This window comes from Papaver somniferum, unplaced genomic scaffold, assembly GCF_003573695.1.
Source record: "Papaver somniferum cultivar HN1 unplaced genomic scaffold, ASM357369v1 unplaced-scaffold_158, whole genome shotgun sequence".
Taxonomy (NCBI): domain Eukaryota; kingdom Viridiplantae; phylum Streptophyta; class Magnoliopsida; order Ranunculales; family Papaveraceae; genus Papaver; species Papaver somniferum.
In genome coordinates, this window is record NW_020625264.1 from 747,197 (window position 1) to 766,112 (window position 18,916).

The window sequence follows — 18,916 nt, forward strand, 5'->3', positions numbered from 1 at the left end:
ATCTACTATTGAACTAGCCCATGCAAAATGCACGGGCATAACAGATCCTTGTTGTTATTAGAGCAAGTCTTATGGTGGAATCCATCCATCTTCCATCTTCCACGCCACCTCAACATTTGGAATTGTAGATGGAAGTGCAAGTGTAGTTGTGGAGTAACATAAATGCTATTAAGAATAACGTTGAATGCTAATATGAATAGCTCCAGAAAAATGCTATTATGAATAGCGCTTGACCACGTCAACGGTTAAAGCGCTAATACAAATATCACTAAACGCCATTCACAATAGCGCTAAGCGCTGATAAGAATATCGTTTTTTTGAGTTTTCTTACAAGAAGAAACACGGGCTCTCTTGCTGTTCTTCTTTTTTATCTCTTTAATATTCTTCTTCTTCTTTTAAAAGGAAAAAAAAACACAAATCCCACTCAATTTTTTTCCTCCAACAAGAAGATCATTGAAGCAGTGATAAAGAAAGTTCCATCATCAAAGAGTCTGATTTGTTTCCTATTTGTAAACAAAGTAAGCATCTTTATATAATTTGTGAATGAGGGTTTTACTTTTGGAATTAGGGTTCATTCAATTCTACTTTTAATTTGAGAATTAGGGGATTCATTTAGTTCTACTGTTAATTTGAGAATAGGTTTCAACTGGGTTCTATAAAAATTTCCTCAAATTGAAAATTAGGGTTTCAATTCTCGTATTTAGGTTATTTAGTTGGTTTTATGTATTGGGTCTAACTCCAAGTATGGTTGATTCTTGATGAACAGGTACCCTATTTCAAAATCAATGATCTTATGACAAAATCATTCACAAACTAGGGATACATCAATTTCTCAACTTGATTGAGAATCGAAAGAGAGGTTAGTTGATTTGTAAATTCTTGTAATTTGAATTTTTCATGATTTGATATTGTTTACATAATATTATTTGATGAATGAATAATTTGACATGAAACTTAGGGTAACATAGTTTCAAGAGGTTAGAGATCATAAACAAACCCCTTGACATGAAACTACCATGAATTAACATGTTTTAGTGTACATTATGTAAACAATTTGAGTGCATTGTGTGACTATATTTTTTTTATTTGATGATTTTGTATAGATTATGGATTTGGATGTGTATATGATGTTGAGTTCAAAGGATTGGGAAGAGAAACATATTGCTACAAGTATAAACCCACTTGATAAAAACCATGATATTCAGTTTAGAAGTAATTTGGAGGACCTTGAGGATTTGTATGATCGTGTGGTGCTTCATGATAGAGCTAGGGAAGTTTTTCTTAATTCTGGACTTGCTAGATTTTTTGAAAGTAGAATTAAGAGAGGTGATCAACAACTATGTTATGCAATAATAGAGATGTGGTAGTATACCACCAGCTCATTTCATTTCCCAAATTTTGAAATAGGTTTCACCCCTTTAGATTTTGTTCACTTATCCGGAATTCCTATTGGAAATGGTCGTGAAAGATTGAAACACGTATCTACAAGTATATGGAATCGTAGAGAAAATCAAGATCTAGAGGAGACTTATTTTGGACCAATGCATGGGTATCAACACTATAGCAAGAAGGAAGGTTATTTTCCTATTAGTTTCCTCACAAAATATATTAAGGAGAATGCAATTAATGATGAAAATTGGGAGATTGTGACTCGATACTTCTTATTATGGGTGATTTCAAAAGTTTAATGGCACGTACCACTACAAGAGCAAGCAAGGGTTGGATCATTTCCTTGCGTGATTTGAATGCAATTCATAATTAAGATTGGGGTTCGGCTTGTTTTAGTCACTTGTATAGTAGCATGAATGCGGTTGTTAGAGGTGGAAAAACATGAGTGGAATATCGATGCTTTTAGAATATTGGTTTTACATATATTTTCATACTTTGACGCCTTTTCTCATAGAAGATTCACCTCTTGATGTATGGCCTGCAATGATGATATTTAAGCGTGAAAGTCTAGTGAAGCTTCGAAGGGATAGCGCTAAACACTTCCTTACTACATCTCGCCAACAAATTGAGCTGAGGACAATTGTTGGAACGATATGGAAACCATGGTCTACTAGTGTGTTTAGAGATCACCCTGATATAGTGTATGCTCGTGAACTCTCAAAGAAAATAGTGGCTTTTTATAATCCGGAGAGCGAAACTAGTATCATGTATCTCGGTGAACGGTTTTTAAGGAAAACAAGGGGATTTATAACAATTCCAAGAAGTCCACGTGAACGTTTGGAAAACCTTGTTAACCCCCTAGATCCTATTGATGTGGTGGAAGGACAAGACTATAAATTTTATGATGAGAGCAAGTATGTGTGTTGGTGGATGAAATAATATATTGGATTTTTGCTTCCGGAAATCCAGTGTCAAGATAACAGAGATGAAGTTGGATCTGCAAGTACTCAATATCCAACATTTCTTGTGAATCAGGTCCCCCCAATGCTTCCTACACGGTATACGTATGGCAACGTCTCACAAGCTTCACCTGAATTTCCAACAATTCCATGGTATACCGAATGTTCAGACAGTGATGGAAACCGTGTTCAAGTGCCTTTGCAACTACCCGAACCTCCTCCATTTACGTATGATGTTAATTGGGAAACAAGGGTTAACAATTTTCTTTTGTACCTCCTTAAATTATTTACTAACTATTGCAGAGACAAACAAGAAATCCGTGGATTTGGCTTTGGAGAGACATGGACTCGATTTATTGGATGTGGAGGTTGAGACCTTTCCGCAATGGAAGCAACGATTTATTTGGGATACGAAAAATAGGATTTTGGAAAAACATGGTTATCCTCCAAGAACACTTGGTGGGAACTTAAGTTATCCTAATGTTCGTTGTTTTTAATTTGAAGTAGTGGAATCATGTTTATGGGGAATTATGTAGTTTCAATTTATGTTTTTTTTTTTAATTTGAAGTAGTAGAATCAATGTAATTGAATTATGAGTCAATGAAGTTTTAATTTCATTATATCTTTCTTTTAATTTTGATGTGAATTCATTATATTTTCCTTTCGATTTGATTTTAATGTTGAAATGAATCCAAGAAGATGTGTTGAAGAGGAAAGAATGAGAGAGTACAAAAAAAAAAACGAAGTATAAAATTGGAAAACTTGAGTGTTATGTAACTTTTTGGAGAAAATAGCTAATCAGAGTAGCACCTAAAGCTATTAAGAATAGCGCCTTTCAACGCTATTCGGATTGGCGCTGAACGCTATTCATATTAGCTCTTGACTTACGCTAATCACAATAGCGTTCGGCGCTATTCACAATAGCGCTTTTCCTCTTCTAGTGCGCTATTGTGAATAGCGTAGAACGCTATTCTGATTTGCGCTCAAATGGATTCCAACAAATGTTCCACGAAACCTTGGAACCCTGCTTGGATTTTTCATGAAAAGACTAATTTTGAAACCACTAGACTTGACATTCCATGGTTTTTCCACACTTGGAATGGCTTGGATTCCACCATAAAACTTGCTTTTAAGAGTATAAATTAATATTCCTCAAATGCTAGAAATGAAATCTTTCACTGTAACCGTACCTTCATTTTCTTCAATTTAATTAGGGTGTCAAATTTTTTTTTGGCAAATAAAAGCGGATCATGTTTCCTTCCCAAGCGTGCTTTTCAAAATGAAAGCCAGCATTTATTTTAATGTATCTGAGATTGTAGTATTCAATTTTATCCTATCAATAAAACGAGAGGGTTACCTCTACCTTCAGGAAAAAAAAAGAAAAAGAAAACTGTGTGCTGCAAATAACTGTTCTAAATCCACACACTATTTGCACTAAACATCAAACCCCACCATGACCTAGGAAACGATTATCAAGGGTAATTTTGCTGTAAATGCACATTCGCTGGATCCCCTGTATTCAGAACTGCACAATGGACTGCTAGGTCGCAGGCCCAGAGTTACTACTACATTTTACACATATTGCACATATTAGTACTGCACACTTGGAGACATTTCCTTTACTGCTTCTTTTGAAATTACGTGGGAGGAGGCACGGTTGAAGCAGTCTCTTCCATGGACCACAAGTATTGTTCCGTTGATGCGTTTAGCTAATAATTCATTGGAAAAGGAGAATATGTTAGAAGTTAGAACATACACAAAATTGGTCAATTAACTTAATAACAACAATTTCTGGATGAAAAAATATGTAAAATTTGTTATTGCTTAAATGGACGAGAGTGCAAAAATAAGAATGATTCACGACACATTCTAAACGCCTTATAGCGGTCATATCATCCCTAGTGGTTATAACATGGGCGTTGACCCGTCTTTTTTGATTAAAGAGAAGATGCATTAAGAGGAGGATTGTTTCGGACCGGTTTTTTAAACCTTGCTTTTGTCCATTTCCAAACTCACATAATTTGCCTACTGGCTCGTATTTCAGAGCCATTCGTTTCTTTTACATTACCGCTAGAAGCCTAAAACGAAATCTCATGGGCTGATACCAATCAATCTAGTAGGTCCAGAAGTAGATTGTTTCAAACCATAACCATACGTCTGTACATATTTGACCCATTGAATACGTGAAGACGGGGATTCAAATGGGGTTAGTCTTGTGTGGTGTTAAGGATACAACTATTATCACTCAATCAAAACCGTAATTGTAGCTATATCCTCTAACTCTACAACTTCCAAAATTATGTTGACATTGTAACCTCTGTCAATTACGTAATTCAAGCACACAAAAATGTGTAATATGTTTTGTAATTAAAGTCCTATATGGCTTTATATACTGAATGAGGATCCACTGTATCGAGTGTGGAACATTTTACCAAATCTTCCTGTTCTATCTTGGTATCGAGACAGAAGATCCAAAACTCCCGCTTCTCTTCTTTCTTTTATCATGGATGAAATATCACAAATTCATATCAACCGTCTGATCAGTGTCAAAATTAACGACAACAACAATCTCTTGTGGGTGACACAGTTTAAATCTCTTCTCGAAGGGTACAAACTACAAGGTTTTGTTGATGGTACACTAGAAAAACCAGCAAGAACCATACCCGGTACTGAAGAAGGTGCACAACCAACTTCTAATCCCGCTTATGCAAAATATGAGGAACAAGAACAAATACTCTTAGGATGGATCATATCCTCCTTATTTGAAGGTGTATTAGGTCGTGTATCAGGTCTTTCAACATCACAAGAAGTATGGGAAACTCTTCAAAATAGATATGCACCAAAAACCAAAGCTCATCAAATGAACCTGAAAAGATAACTACAAGATTGTTTCTCGAAAAGTAAGCAACTTTTTGATGCACTTGCAACATCAGGAAAACCTCTATCTGAAGAGGATATGCAGCAATCAATTCTAGCTGGACTAGATCAGGCTTATGACTATATTGTCACAGCCTTAAGAACTGTCGACAAGATGGACATGGATGCTTTTCAAGCTCATCTGCTTTCATATAATCTCCATCTTGAACAACAATTAACCATTTTGCAATAACCATTAGCAAATATTGCTGCCTCAGCAAACTCCAGGCCATTTCAGAAACAAGAACAAAGGAGATACTTAAACAATCGTCCACAAAATCAACCCAACCGTCACCTTAGAAACATGTATCAAGGTGAAGGTCCTTGTGAGATCTACAAACCCAAAAATCATGATGGTCGATTTTGCTAGTTTCGTAAAAAAGTGGAAAACTCAACTCACAACAAGCAACCAGCTGCATACTTGGCTCTACTTGGTGATCTTGCTGATAATAACTGGGTGAATGATACAGGTGCAACTCATCACCTAACTGAAAATCTCAACAATATCAATATTTGGAATGAGTATGATGGCACTGAACAAGTGGGTGTAGGAAATGGTGAGGCTCTCCATATCGAAAATATTGGTAATGCCTATTTTACCCATAACAACAGATCTTTTCAGTTAAACAATATTATTCATGTTCATCAAATAAAGATCAACTTAATTTCAGTCTCTAAATTCTGCAAAGATAATAACGTCTTTGTTGAATTCTATGCAACTTCTTTTGTTGTGAAGAAAATCCAGTCAAGGACAATTCTGTTGCAACAGATCATAAGCTCATTCTTAAGTCTGCCTTTCCCGTCTTTATTCAATTCAAAAAGCTAATAGAAAATCAAACATATCATAAGCTCAAAATCTTTCAATCATACAATGGTGGAGATTTTAGGAAGTTCACTGATTTCCTTAATAATTCTGATTTCATACATAGGTTTTCATGCCCTCACACATCTGCACAAAATGGCATTGCTGAAAGACGCATTAGACATATCACTGAGTCAGGATTAGCTCTCTTATTTCATGCTTCCATGCCAAAATCTTACTGGGTAGAGGCTTTCTTTACTGCATGTTATCTTATTAACAGACTACATGCATCTCAACATGAGACAAAATCTCCACTACAACTTTTATACAATAAAATAAATGACTGCTCTTTCCTAAAAGTCTTTGGTTGTCTATGTGATCCATGCCTCTGCCCATATGTATCTATTAATCTTGAACCAAGATCACTACCATGTGTATTCATTGGTTACAATGGTGCTCACAAAGGTTATCTATGCTTACATGTACCTACAGGAAGGTTGTATATCTTTCGGCACGTCAAGTTCGTAGAAACAAGCTTCCCATTCGCTGCTAGGCAACAAGTATGTACCACTAAACCCTTTTGCAAGTTATCCATATCCACCAAAATATTTTCATCATCCACCTTTTCTAATACATCATCTGAGAACATTGTTTCTCAACCACCGTCTCCTATGCTACATACTCCACCAATGTCCCCTATTGTGGATAATATGCAGTCACCACCTATATCTCCCAATGAACACAACGACATTAGAATCTCCAACAACAACCACTTCTGCAGCAACACTTCCCTCTACATCACAATCAGCTTCACCATCTCCACCATCTCCATCAACTCCACCTCAACAACATCATATGATCACTAGGTCTAGAGATGGTATCAAGAAGACGATCAACAAACATTGCCTCACAGCAAAAAAATATCCACTTGCAGAGACAACACTCACCGCACCATCTTCTTATACAGAAGCATCAAAAATCCAATATGGATACCACCTATGGATGATGAGATCAATCCACACATTCTTAATGGTACTTGGAGCTATGTACCATATGAGCCATGTATGAATTTAATTGGTTTGAAATGGGTTTTCAAGGTTAAACATAAAGCAGATGGTATAATTGACAGACCAAAAGCTTGACTAGTATCTAAAGCATACAATCAAAGAGAAGGTTTTGATTATGACGAAACCTTCAGTCCTGTGATAAAACCAAGTACTATCAGACTTGTCTTATCAATTGAAGTGGCAAATAGTTGGTCTTTGAGGCAATTAGATGTTCATAACGTTTTCTTACATGGTATTCTGACATAAGATGTTTATATGAAACAACCATTTGGCTATGTTCACCCTGACTATCCAACTCATGTATGCACGTTGAACAAGTCAATATATGAATTGAAGCAAGCTCCATGCACTTGGTTTTCACGGCTAAGTACCTATCTAATTGAACTTGGTTTTAAAGGATCAATTGCAGACAATTCACTCTTTATTAAGAAGAATTCAGATGAAGTAACATATGTCTTGATTTATGTCGATGACATTATAATCACAGGTTCCAATTCTTCTCTTATTACAAATCTAATAGCTTCTCTGAATAATGTGTTTGCAATTAAAGATTTAGGTGACCTCGGCTACTTCTTGGGCATAGAAGTTATTAAGCAAAAAGAATCATTTCTATTGAGTCAACAAAAATACATCACTGATCTGCTTAAAATCACAAAGATAGATGCAACAAAACCAGTTGCTACTACCTTGGATGTGAAAACGAAAATTATTAGAATGGGTACACAAAATTCGAGGATCCTAATCTCTATCGCAGTGTCTGTGGAGCATTGCAGTATCTATATCTCACTCGCCCTGATATTTCTGTCACATTTAACCAAGTGTGTCAGTTCATGCAAGACCCTTACATCGAGCATTGGGATATAATCAAACGCATACTCAGGTATCACAAGCACACAGTTCAACATGGTTTGGTTTTGTGAAAATCTTCAGGTATCAGTATTCATGCCTACTCTGACTCTGGTTGCGCTGGGAGTCTCGATGACCGCAGATCCACCAGCGGATATTGCATCTATTTTGGCAATAATCTTGTATCTTGGAGTGCAAGGAAACAAAAAACTGTTTCCAAGTCAAGCACGAAAGCAGAATATAGAGGCATAGCCATAACAACTTCTGAACTAATATGGCTTTAATCATTGTTAAAAGAACTTGGAGTTGAAGTAAGATCTCCGTCAATATGGTGTGACAACTTGGGGGATACATATCTCATAGCTAATCCAGTTTTTCATGCTCATATGAAGCACATAGAAATTGATTATCACTTTATGCATGAAAGAGTAACACACAAGCAACTTCTGGTATGGTTCATCACGATTAAAGATCAAATAGCTGACATCTTCACTAAGGGTTTGTCAGTACCAGGGTTTCTTTATCTCAGAAACAAGTTCAACATTTAATAAATCATGTACAACTTGAGGGAGGATGTTAAGGATACAACTATTATCACCCAATCAAAGCCGTAATTGTTGATATATCCTCCAAATCTACAACTGCCAAAATTATGTCGACATTGTAACCTCTGTCAATTACGTAATTGAAGCACAAAAAATATGTAATATTTTTTTATAATTAAAGTCCTATATGTCTCTATATAATGAATGAGGATCCACCATATCAAGTGTGGAACATTTCACAAAATCTTCCTGTTCTGTCTTGTGGTAAAGGTTGAGTCAATGAGGTTTCGTATCAACTTAAATTTTTTGGCTACAATCACTGAAAATAATATCCAATTAGCTGCAACGTCTTCCACAATATTTTTAAAAAATAAATAAAATCCAATTGTTAATCTGACACTTCTTAGTTAATTATTGAACAAAAATTTATTCAATTAGCCATGTATTCATTTCATCTTCATCTGATTTTCATCTTCTTCTTTTTCTTCTTCACTCAATTCTTCACAGTTGCTCATGGATGCCATGACAATAAAAGAAAAGCTCTTTTGAAGTTCAAATCATCCATTGTCATTGTGCCAGCACATACTCCGGTACGGACCGGTTCTCTTATAGAACCGGTGCCTATACTTGGTGTTGGCCGGTACCTCTTTTTGAGGACCAGTACCTGTACTTTTACCTGGTGTTGTACATGTACCTCCGGTACCGGTCCGGTACAAGACCGGTACCGGGTTTTTACCCGGAAAACATTACAAATTATAATACTAAGTTATACAATATTTCCATTTATACTGGCGCAGATTTGGCGCTTGTGTTTTTTCAGCGTTAACAAGAGCAGAGAAGAGAGACATACACATGCCTGGAGTACAAAACCCACACTGAGAAGCATGGAATCCTGAGGTTCTTTTTTGGATGGTGTGGAATCCATCTTTAATGTTTCCAAGGACTTCATTCGTTGTAATTGAAAACCCATTTATACTGGAAAGAAGTGTCAAGCATGAACGCACTGTAAAATCCTCAACCTTTTCATGCACAGGATCATACTTGGACAAAAGAACAATGCAAGCTCCGCAACCACCTGCAATGGAAACAGATGGGATTATATAGAGGCTAACTATCTCATTTTTGTTAAGAAACTGAAAAATTGTATCATTTGGACTAAATGAATAGGAAACCCCAGAGAAACTAAGCTTCAAAATCAAGCACATCATAAAAATACACCACATTCAGGATTTTTGCTTGTTGACAGCATGTGGACACTCAGCAATATATTAGATCTAAGTTAATGGACTTTTCTCCTAGCAAGCACTACAAAGCCACTGTCCTGGATTCTAAATCCTGTATTTCCGAAAGTATGTGTTTCCAAATAGGAATAGAGATTCTAATCAGTTAATACATGATTGTAACATATCTGTATCCTTTATATGGAAGTGGGGCGTCTGGCGGGTGTGTCCACTGGCTCATTTGCAATACTATGATGAAAAGCATATGATGAATCCCTAGTATGCTAGAAGGCAAAGTATGAATGACACTAATAGATGAAAGAGAAATCTTTATCTTCCCTGTTGTTCTAAGACAGAATGACCAACAAAATCTTTTCAAATTAGCTTACGATTCATATTCGCGTCGATCTCCTAATGGAGAAAAGAAGGCAGGCTATAATTAAGGGATTTAGCATCATTTTTTATCATTACGAGCTACATTCCATAGGAGTTTATGAGACGCTATACGCGCCACCTCATTCTTAAAAAAAACACATTTCAAATTCTACTAGATAAGAAATGAAAAAACAAAAAAGAAACAGCTGTTACAAAAAACTTGGCATAAGTCGCCACTTAAATACAATCTGTATCTGAACTTCTACAGAGCAGCAACAGCTCTTATGCAACCCTAGCAAGCACTTTTTTCATAACAATGTTCGAGTACTAAGACAAAATTCATGGAATTGGATCAAGGAGTTTAGTTGAGACTCAGAGAATGATCCTCCATTTGATCCCTTCGCAGTTACAAGGAGGAAATTAGTTTTACTATGGCACAGACATAGCCCTTCGCAGTTACAAGAGGGTATTATGCTAAAAGGGAAAGGTAATATATGTTGTCTGCTAGATTTGAGTGATTAATTGGTTTGCTTGACATGTTTTCAATTGCAATAGTTCAGTTTTTCATCAAGTAGACAGTTACGGTGATATTAGATTTGGCCGAAGTCAATAGTTGAAATTCAAATTGGTACATGATGAGCGTCAGTATAACATAGTGTTAATGTAACATTACCAAAAAAATTAGATTTCTAGTGAACTAGTAATCCTAAGTTATATTACAGATTAATATGTAATCCATGTAGGGCATTGATGATTCTGAAGTTAATACTCACAAAAGACATTTCCCATGCCATTTTTGAGCATAGAACATCATATTTTTCATAATAATGGTTTGTGCAATATCTCTTCCTATTTGCTGCGAAACATTTCTACCGTTGACTACACAAAGAAATCGAAGAATCCCCAAATTTCATTTCTAACACTAAAATTCTATTTGAATCCCAAAAATTAACCACAAAACCAGTAATAAAAACTCCGTAATCGAAGTAATGATTTCTTATAAGATAAACGAAAATCCTAATTAAGGGCACACATACATACAAAATTATAGGAAGGAGAAAAGGATTTTTCTCAATGCGCAAAACCCTAAGTTTTATGTTCATGAACAATCAATCAATCAATAATTTATACCGAACTTTTGAGTGTAGAAAAGAAAACCCTAGATTGAAAATCACAAGGAACTTACAAGTTGAAGAAGAACGAGTGAGAATTTTGGAGGAAGAACAAACTCCACCAGCAGTAGCAGCACCGCGCTTCTCAGATTTCTAAGTGAAGAAGAAGAAAATGAACGAATTAACAAGTTAATTCTATACCTGTCTTGGACGGCTATGATAATCCTATCTAGATATTAACGGCTAATAATCACCGATTCATTTGGTCCGGTTCAAGTGCGGTTCTCCCCAAAAACCGGTATCTGTACCGGTTTAGTCCGGTTCTCAACTTCCAGAACCGGTATCTGTACCGGCTTGACCGGTTCCGGTTCGGTACCGGTCCGGTATGTCCGGTTCTACTCCGGTCCAGGTCGTGTAGACCGGTTCTTGTGCAGCCCTATTTGTCATATTCCCTCCAAATCTTCTGTCTTCATGGCAAGAAGGCCATATTCATCGAAATTGTTGCAACTGGAATGGAGTTCAGTGCTCTCATGAGTCTTTACATGTCATTTCAATCAATCTCCCGGACAAAAATCGTGAGAATTACATAAATGAAACAAATAATGGAATCTATGGGATTGCGTCGCCAAGTGCATCACTAAAAGGTAACATCTCTCCTTACCTTTTCAACCTTACACATATTGAATATCTTGATCTCAGTTTGAATGATTTTCAAGGTTCACATATCCCACATCAGTTTAACAATCTAAAAAAACATAATTATCTAGATATCTCATATTCATCGTTCTCCGGCTGGATTACAGCACAATTCAGTAACCTATCTTCTCTGCAATACCTCAATTTATCTTACTTACATGACCCTGGTCCTGATGACCCTTATGCTAGATTTCCTTATTCTAAGTGTTACCTTAAATCACCATCCTTGAACTGGGTGAGAGGGTTACACAACCTTAAGGTACTATCTTTGAGCGGTGTTGATTTTTTTGAGGCATCATCCTCCTCAAAAATTGGTTAACGTCTTTCGTGTCTTTCCAATCTTAGGGGCATTGATCTCTCTTTTTGTAATATTCCCACTGCAGTATTCCCTGAATTTCACAATCATTCTCGTCTATCCTCTCTTGTAATGGCCAATAATCCAAACCTTTGAATCAACAATCCCCATACAACTGGCTAATTTAACTTCCCTTTCTACACTTGACTTAATGAGTTGTGATCTAAAAGGTTCGATTCCATATCTTCCTCAACTAGAAGAGCTTTTCGTAAATCATAATTCTGGTCTTCATCCTAACTTATCTAGGATGTTTGTAAAATAATGGCCTGAACTACGACTTGTATACATATCCTCAACCAACGTAATCGGTTCCGAGTTCAATTTCAAATGCCCCGTCATTAATTGAACTCATTGCCTATTCATGTTTAATTCAAGGATCAATACCTTCTTCAATATGCAACATTTCTTCTCTTGAGTATCTTTTTTTGTTTGATAACAATTTAACGGGAATTATACCACATTGCATCACCAAACTCCGAAACCTTAGGTACTTTATTGTTTATGACAACTCTATTGGTGGCAATGTTTCGTTGATCCCTCTAATCAATTAATTAAACCTTGGTACCATAATATTAGACCCAAAAACCTAACAATAGTCATAGATGAGGATCAACATGTGTCTAAATTTCAACTAGAGAAGCTAAGTCTAAATCATGCAATCTAAAAGGGTTGATCCCCACTTTCATTTGATTGTTGACTCGTCTTAAACATTTAGATTTGTCTAGTAACAACCTGACAGGTGCTATACCTTTTTGCATCTTCAAAATGAATAACCTCGTCGGCTTAGATCTCTCACAAAATAACCTTCCAGGAACTTTGCCACGTATTCTTCACTTGAAGTATGGCACGTTCAATTTATCACACAATAACCTGCATGGGGCGCTTCCTCTTCCACCCAAAAATATCAACACTTTTCATCTGTCGCATAATAACTTCAGTGGTGAAATATCGATAGAGATTGGAGAAAGATTATCTAGTCTACCGTATATTTCTTTATCTGGTAATGAACTCTCAGGTTCAATTCCTTTTTCTATATGTCCCACAGAACCATATATCTTCCCTAGTCCTTTTTATATTGATCTCTCGAACAACAAACTATCAGGGGTTATACCTACTAATATAGGGAATTGCAGTTATCTTAAGTCGCTTCATCTTGGAACCAACAATCTCACTGGAAGTGTTCCAAACGATCTTGAAACAATACCGCTGACCTTTCTTCTATTAAATAACAACGAACTCGAAGGCCGTATTGCATTTGGTTCACTATATTCAGTCAAAATCATTTCTTTAAGGTCAAATAAATTCAACGGGTGAATTGAAGAGATTATTCACTTCTCTGAAGTTCAAATATTAGACTTGTCCAGAAACTATTTTAGTGGGAAACTCCCTAGAAAAATAGGGAGCTTGAAGATGCTAACAAGTAGACCTAATATCACAGACTCGTTTGAATACGATGGTTATGTGAAACTGGAGATGATGATCAAAGGGATTGAGATACAGCTTGAGAGATGGTATGACTACAACTCCGGAATTGATCTATCTTGCAACAATCTTGACGGGAGCATCCATAAGAGATTGGTCTACTCAAAGCGCTTTCCATGCTTAATCTGTCACACAATAGCTTGTCTGGTATAATCCCAGCGAGTGTCGGAAATATGACAGGTTTAGACTCCTTGGATTTGAGTTTCAACTAATTGTTTGGGAAGATCCCACAATCTTTGCCATCACTAGATTCTCTTGGGTTTTTGAACTTGTCTTACAATGACTTGAGTGGCAGGATTCCAAGGGGACTTCAGTTGGATACATTAAGCGGAGATGGTTCTGCATATGTCAACAATAGTTTTCTATGTGGGTTCCTTACAAATAACATTTGTGAGGGTGGCCAAAGTACTAATACTACTGATTCTAGTCCTGCAAATAATGTTGAAGGTTATCAAGAAGATGCAAAAGAGAAGCTGTTGCTGTGTGCCATTGTTGCCCTGGTGGTTTCCTTACTGGAGGCTAGTAAATATTACTGCAAGGAGATTCACAAGATGTCTGCTAGGAATGTAATTGTCATTGTAACTATCGCTCAAATGCTCAAATGCTATAAATGAAATCTTTCACTATGAATGTATCCTCATTTTCTTGAATATTTTACTAGCGTATCAATTTTTTTATTGGTTAGAACTCAGTTTCCTACTTATATCCCCTCAATCATTTACAATTCCAAACCCTGTATGCTACAAAAACAGTTTTAAGACCACACATTGTTTACACTAACAACATGTTTGGTTCAAGGAATTGGAATCTTTGTAATCCAATTCCGGGGGAATGTGACTAATTCCTTGAACCAAACAGCCCAGATCAACTCCATATAATTGAGAATTTTGATTCTTAGGAATCCAATTCCCTCAAAAATAATATAATCCCATTGCATTGGTCTAGTAGTGAAATGGAAATGGATTCCAGTTAAAGTAAAAACAATAGTAATTGGATTAACTCAACCAAATGCCAATTTTTTGGATTTGAATTCAATTCCATTCCTAGAATTGGATTACCCCTTAGTAAACCAGAAGAAAACAGGATTTACAAGCAAACCTTTTAGTTGTTGGAGATCCGGAGTCACCAGAGAAGGCACAGATCTAGGAAAGCCGGTAGAACCAAGTTTAGAGAATGAGGGACACCAACCATCTCTTGTTTTTCTTTATATTGGGATTCCTTACGTTTCTATGTTTCCTAATGCTAACTTCAAAACAGTTTCCTAACTCAATGACTAGATTTCCTAATATATACAGTGTTGATTCACAGTGATTACTACCGATCAGTTATTCTCCTAATCCCAACTCTTAACTCATGATATGCATTGAATTAACACTACAACAAAAATCACCTTTATTAACATCAACAACCAAGCTGGAACAATGGCAAATGCTTTGCTAAATAAATGGGACCTCATAGAAACGATCCTTTTACAGAAAGAAAGACGACTGATTATTAACTCAAAACAATTAGTTATGTATACCATGACACTTTTCATTTAATAATTCTTTTATTATTTTAAAAAATAAATATAAGTTACTACATGTTTATGCCTAATACAAAACCATATTTATCCACAACTGATCGGAGCAAAAAAGTATTTCCTAGTACTTAGGGCATAGATACATGAATACTTCGACACAGTCAATTTTAGTTTCATCTTGTTCCAAATTTCATCCAGCTGAGTGTTGTTTGCAGCCCTTGGGTCCGTAGTGTTGGGAGCTTCGTGTAACCATCTTTCGGCACAAGTAGCAATGATGCTTCTGGCAATACCAACATAATATGTGGTTGTTATTATCTACCTGTTCCATTTGCAACAAAATAACTAGTGTATCAGTGTAGCGCTCATCCAGAAATATCAATTGCATTCTCTTATAGATGTTAGTCACTTATTTGCCAAAGCAGGCAAAAAAACTTCATTTTACTCACCTTTGGATTCATTTGACGGCAGCTTGGGCATGGGTGAGCACGGGATGCTGGATCTTTAATTGGTAACTGAAATTGTCTCTGCTCCTCCTGCTCTTGTTGTCTCTGGGCTTCCTGCCGACGCTTCCTGCTCAATTCGTCTGCCTGTCGCTCTTGCTCCTGCTGACTAATGGTTTCAGGGTCCATATCAAAATAGCCACAACAGAGAGGTTTTAAATTTTCGTACGCCTTGCCACATTTATAACAGAAGCTCTCCGAACAATTCACGCAGCGCATGTGGTTACAGCCATAACTCCGGGAGATTCCGACACGGCATTTAGGGCATCTTTTAGCAATATGCATTATTTCCTCCATATTAAGACTCTTATTTATCTCGTCCAGTTGCTTACGCCGTTCCTCCTTATTCATTCCGGTCTGACGTTTCTGCACAGGATGAGTTATCTGTAAGAGCCGACGATTGTACGCAGGTAATAATCAAACAAACTTAGAAATAGATATATTCTGGATCAAGTCTCATATATATATATATATATATATATATATATATGTGTTACCTGCAAGAACCTAAGCTTCACTTCTAGCGTCATACATGGAACTCCAACATGAAGTCGATTTCCACAAAGACCACAGAAGGTAAAGAAGCACCTGGGACACTCGGCGAGGTGGTCCTCATCCTCTAAACAAGCCATATCACATCTAGGGCAATAAACTATATCAGACATTGTATCAAGTGTCTTCTGAAACAAGAGAGACTCCCATTTTTCAAATCTTTCATCTCCAAGCAAGCTTTTAACCAAACCAGGTGGAACTAGTTCCCTGCATTTTATTTGCGGACATAGTATTGCCACGCCTTCCTTTGCGTGAATGGTTGAATATGTCTCCATGCAATTGCGACAGAAGAAATGCTTACACGGCAATCTTACAAAGCTAGTGCCTATGAAAAGTAGATATAAATATATGTCACATCAATTCAGTGCAACATGGTAAATCATATAACAAACAAGCTAGAATTTGGATCACAAATTTGAGATACCTGGATGATCACTTAGACAAATGCAGCATTCTTGTAGGTTTTGGCAGAATCCCTGGTTGAGTTTATCTTCATTATAATTGAGTATCGAACGTATATCTACATCTAGAGAGACACTTTCTGAAATGGCACGTCTATCTACAGCAGCATTATCAGCTGCCTTTCCTAACGGTGTTCCAATATTATTATCAAACTCTAGGTGGGAGAGAGATGAATTACATAGCCAATCCACCCATGGATAAACAATTTCCTGCCCTGATTGATCGGTCCAAATTGTATCCAGCATTTGACACAAGCTAGATATCCTCATAGCGTCCAGCCATTGAACAGAGATGGTAAAAAAAGGAGCACCATGGCTTGGGTATGCGTTCGGTAATAAACATGTTAATACGATTGGAGGAAGATACTGAACTTTGAAGGTGGAGTAAAAGAATCCGTTTGAATTATCATCAGCTGTTGCCATTGCTTCACTGTATATTCCGCCAAATTTGATTTCTCCATCAAATGGGCCAGTATACACTATAAGTTTATCGGAAACATCAATATGTATATTTATCTGCATGCAGAGGAAACAAACTTGGGTTATTCAGAAAATATCTGCAATGCGGATTGATTAATCAAACTGGCATGGTAGTTGGAAAATTGACCTGGAAATAACGTAAGCCGTCTTGTCTGTCAAGTTGAATGAAATTTTCACCATATATAGCCCCCATTGCTAGTATCTGCATGCATGCAAATTAAGAAGAACATGTATATATTGATGTGAAAAGAGAAACCTTGCTGCATGCATGCTTTAAAGAATTAATATATAAGGGATTTACCTCCTCTTCCTGCAACCGATTATTAACTCTAAGTTGTTCTTGTGACAATTTGGGTTGTTCTTCTTGGGATACTGATAATATAATCTCTTCTAACCGACAACTACTACGAATTACATGATCAACTTCATCTTTAGGTTTCTGATCACTTTCTCGTCCTTTGTTAAAAACTGATAAACGCACTTGGGAATCAGCAGCTGTTTTCTCAATAACACGGGGTTGTTGATTTGGGTCAATTAGATGATGCTCTCGAGCTGATGATTCCAGAGAATAAGGTTGCTGTCTGGGAAGAAGATTTTGGTTATCCTCATACTTCTTATTTTGAATTCTAGTACCTTGTTGATTCATGGTGATTTCAGCAACAATGATTAAAAAAAAAAACGAAAAAAGAAAATCTGGCAAGCGTCGGGAAACACCGTCGATTGGTATTGCAAATAGATTACTTAGAGTGTGATTCGTTCTATTAATCCCTTAAATAGTTAAGGGGTCTTGGGGAGAACTTTCACTCGGTTTCCTTATTATAGACTACACGTTTAGGGAATCCTTATTAAACTTAGTTTAGGAATCCTTATTTTTGTATAGGAAAAAATTTCGGTTGTTTAACAAAAATATTATTTCCCCTAAAAAGTCTTGGTATAGTTTTTGGGTCCTTATTATGTACCAGTTTTTTATTAGGTTGATTTTCTTTTTGTTTTTGTTTTTTTTTTTAATTTAGTTTGATTTCATTTTTCTACTTTTGGTTTTCTTGGGTTTTTTTCTTAATTTAGCTTGATTTTCGTTTTCTAGTCCTAGACTCCAAGGAAGGAATTATAGAAGCCTGTATAAGAAGTCTTGGTATTGTAGAGAATCGCATTCTGGGCATCCATTTTTTTGATTAGGTTCTTATTGTTCCCTAGTGGTGAGATTATTAGTCCCACAATCTAAGATCATGCGGTTTATAATCTCTTAAGGCCCCTCCACTCATTGCCAATTGGTTTTGAGTTGGATGCCCGTATTCTAACATGGTATCAGAGCAGGTTATTTGCGACGAGTCTTTGACAGCGCCTTTACTCCGCGTCACCCAATTTATTATCCACGTGTTAGACCCAACGAGGCTACACGTGATGGGGCGTGTTGAGATTATTAGTCCCACATTGTTGGGCAATCTAAGATCCTGCGGTTTATAATCTCTTAAGGTCTCTCCATTCATTGCCAATTGGTTTTGAGTTGGATGCCCGTATTAAATAGTACCACATCGCCTAGGGCAATCTAGGTCACATACTTAATAAGCCTTGGGCAATCCTAACCTTGCAAGCCGGTTTTCGAGGTTAGTTAGGCCCATGGATTTCTAACATGGTAT

The 18,916-nt window shown here is 36.6% G+C and overlaps 2 protein-coding genes across 2 annotated transcripts; both read right to left on the minus strand.

Annotated features, from left to right (window-relative positions):
• Positions 1–9,280: 9,280 nt before the first annotated feature.
• Positions 9,281–13,565, minus strand: LOC113337040 (probable aldehyde oxidase 4). The gene is made up of 3 exons (XM_026582732.1): positions 13,494–13,565; positions 11,306–11,384; positions 9,281–9,599 (listed from the first exon to the last, which is right to left on the minus strand). The coding sequence occupies exons 1-3, from the start codon at positions 13,563–13,565 to the stop codon at positions 9,286–9,288; spliced, it is 465 nt and encodes a 154-aa protein (XP_026438517.1). The 3' UTR covers positions 9,281–9,285.
• Positions 13,566–15,476: 1,911 nt separating this feature from the next.
• On the minus strand, positions 15,477–17,925 carry LOC113337041 (E3 ubiquitin-protein ligase RNF14-like). The gene is made up of 6 exons (XM_026582733.1): positions 17,581–17,925; positions 17,407–17,481; positions 16,763–17,315; positions 16,284–16,663; positions 15,733–16,170; positions 15,477–15,605 (listed from the first exon to the last, which is right to left on the minus strand). The coding sequence occupies exons 1-6, from the start codon at positions 17,923–17,925 to the stop codon at positions 15,477–15,479; spliced, it is 1,920 nt and encodes a 639-aa protein (XP_026438518.1).
• Between the last annotated feature and the right edge of the window lie 991 nt (positions 17,926–18,916).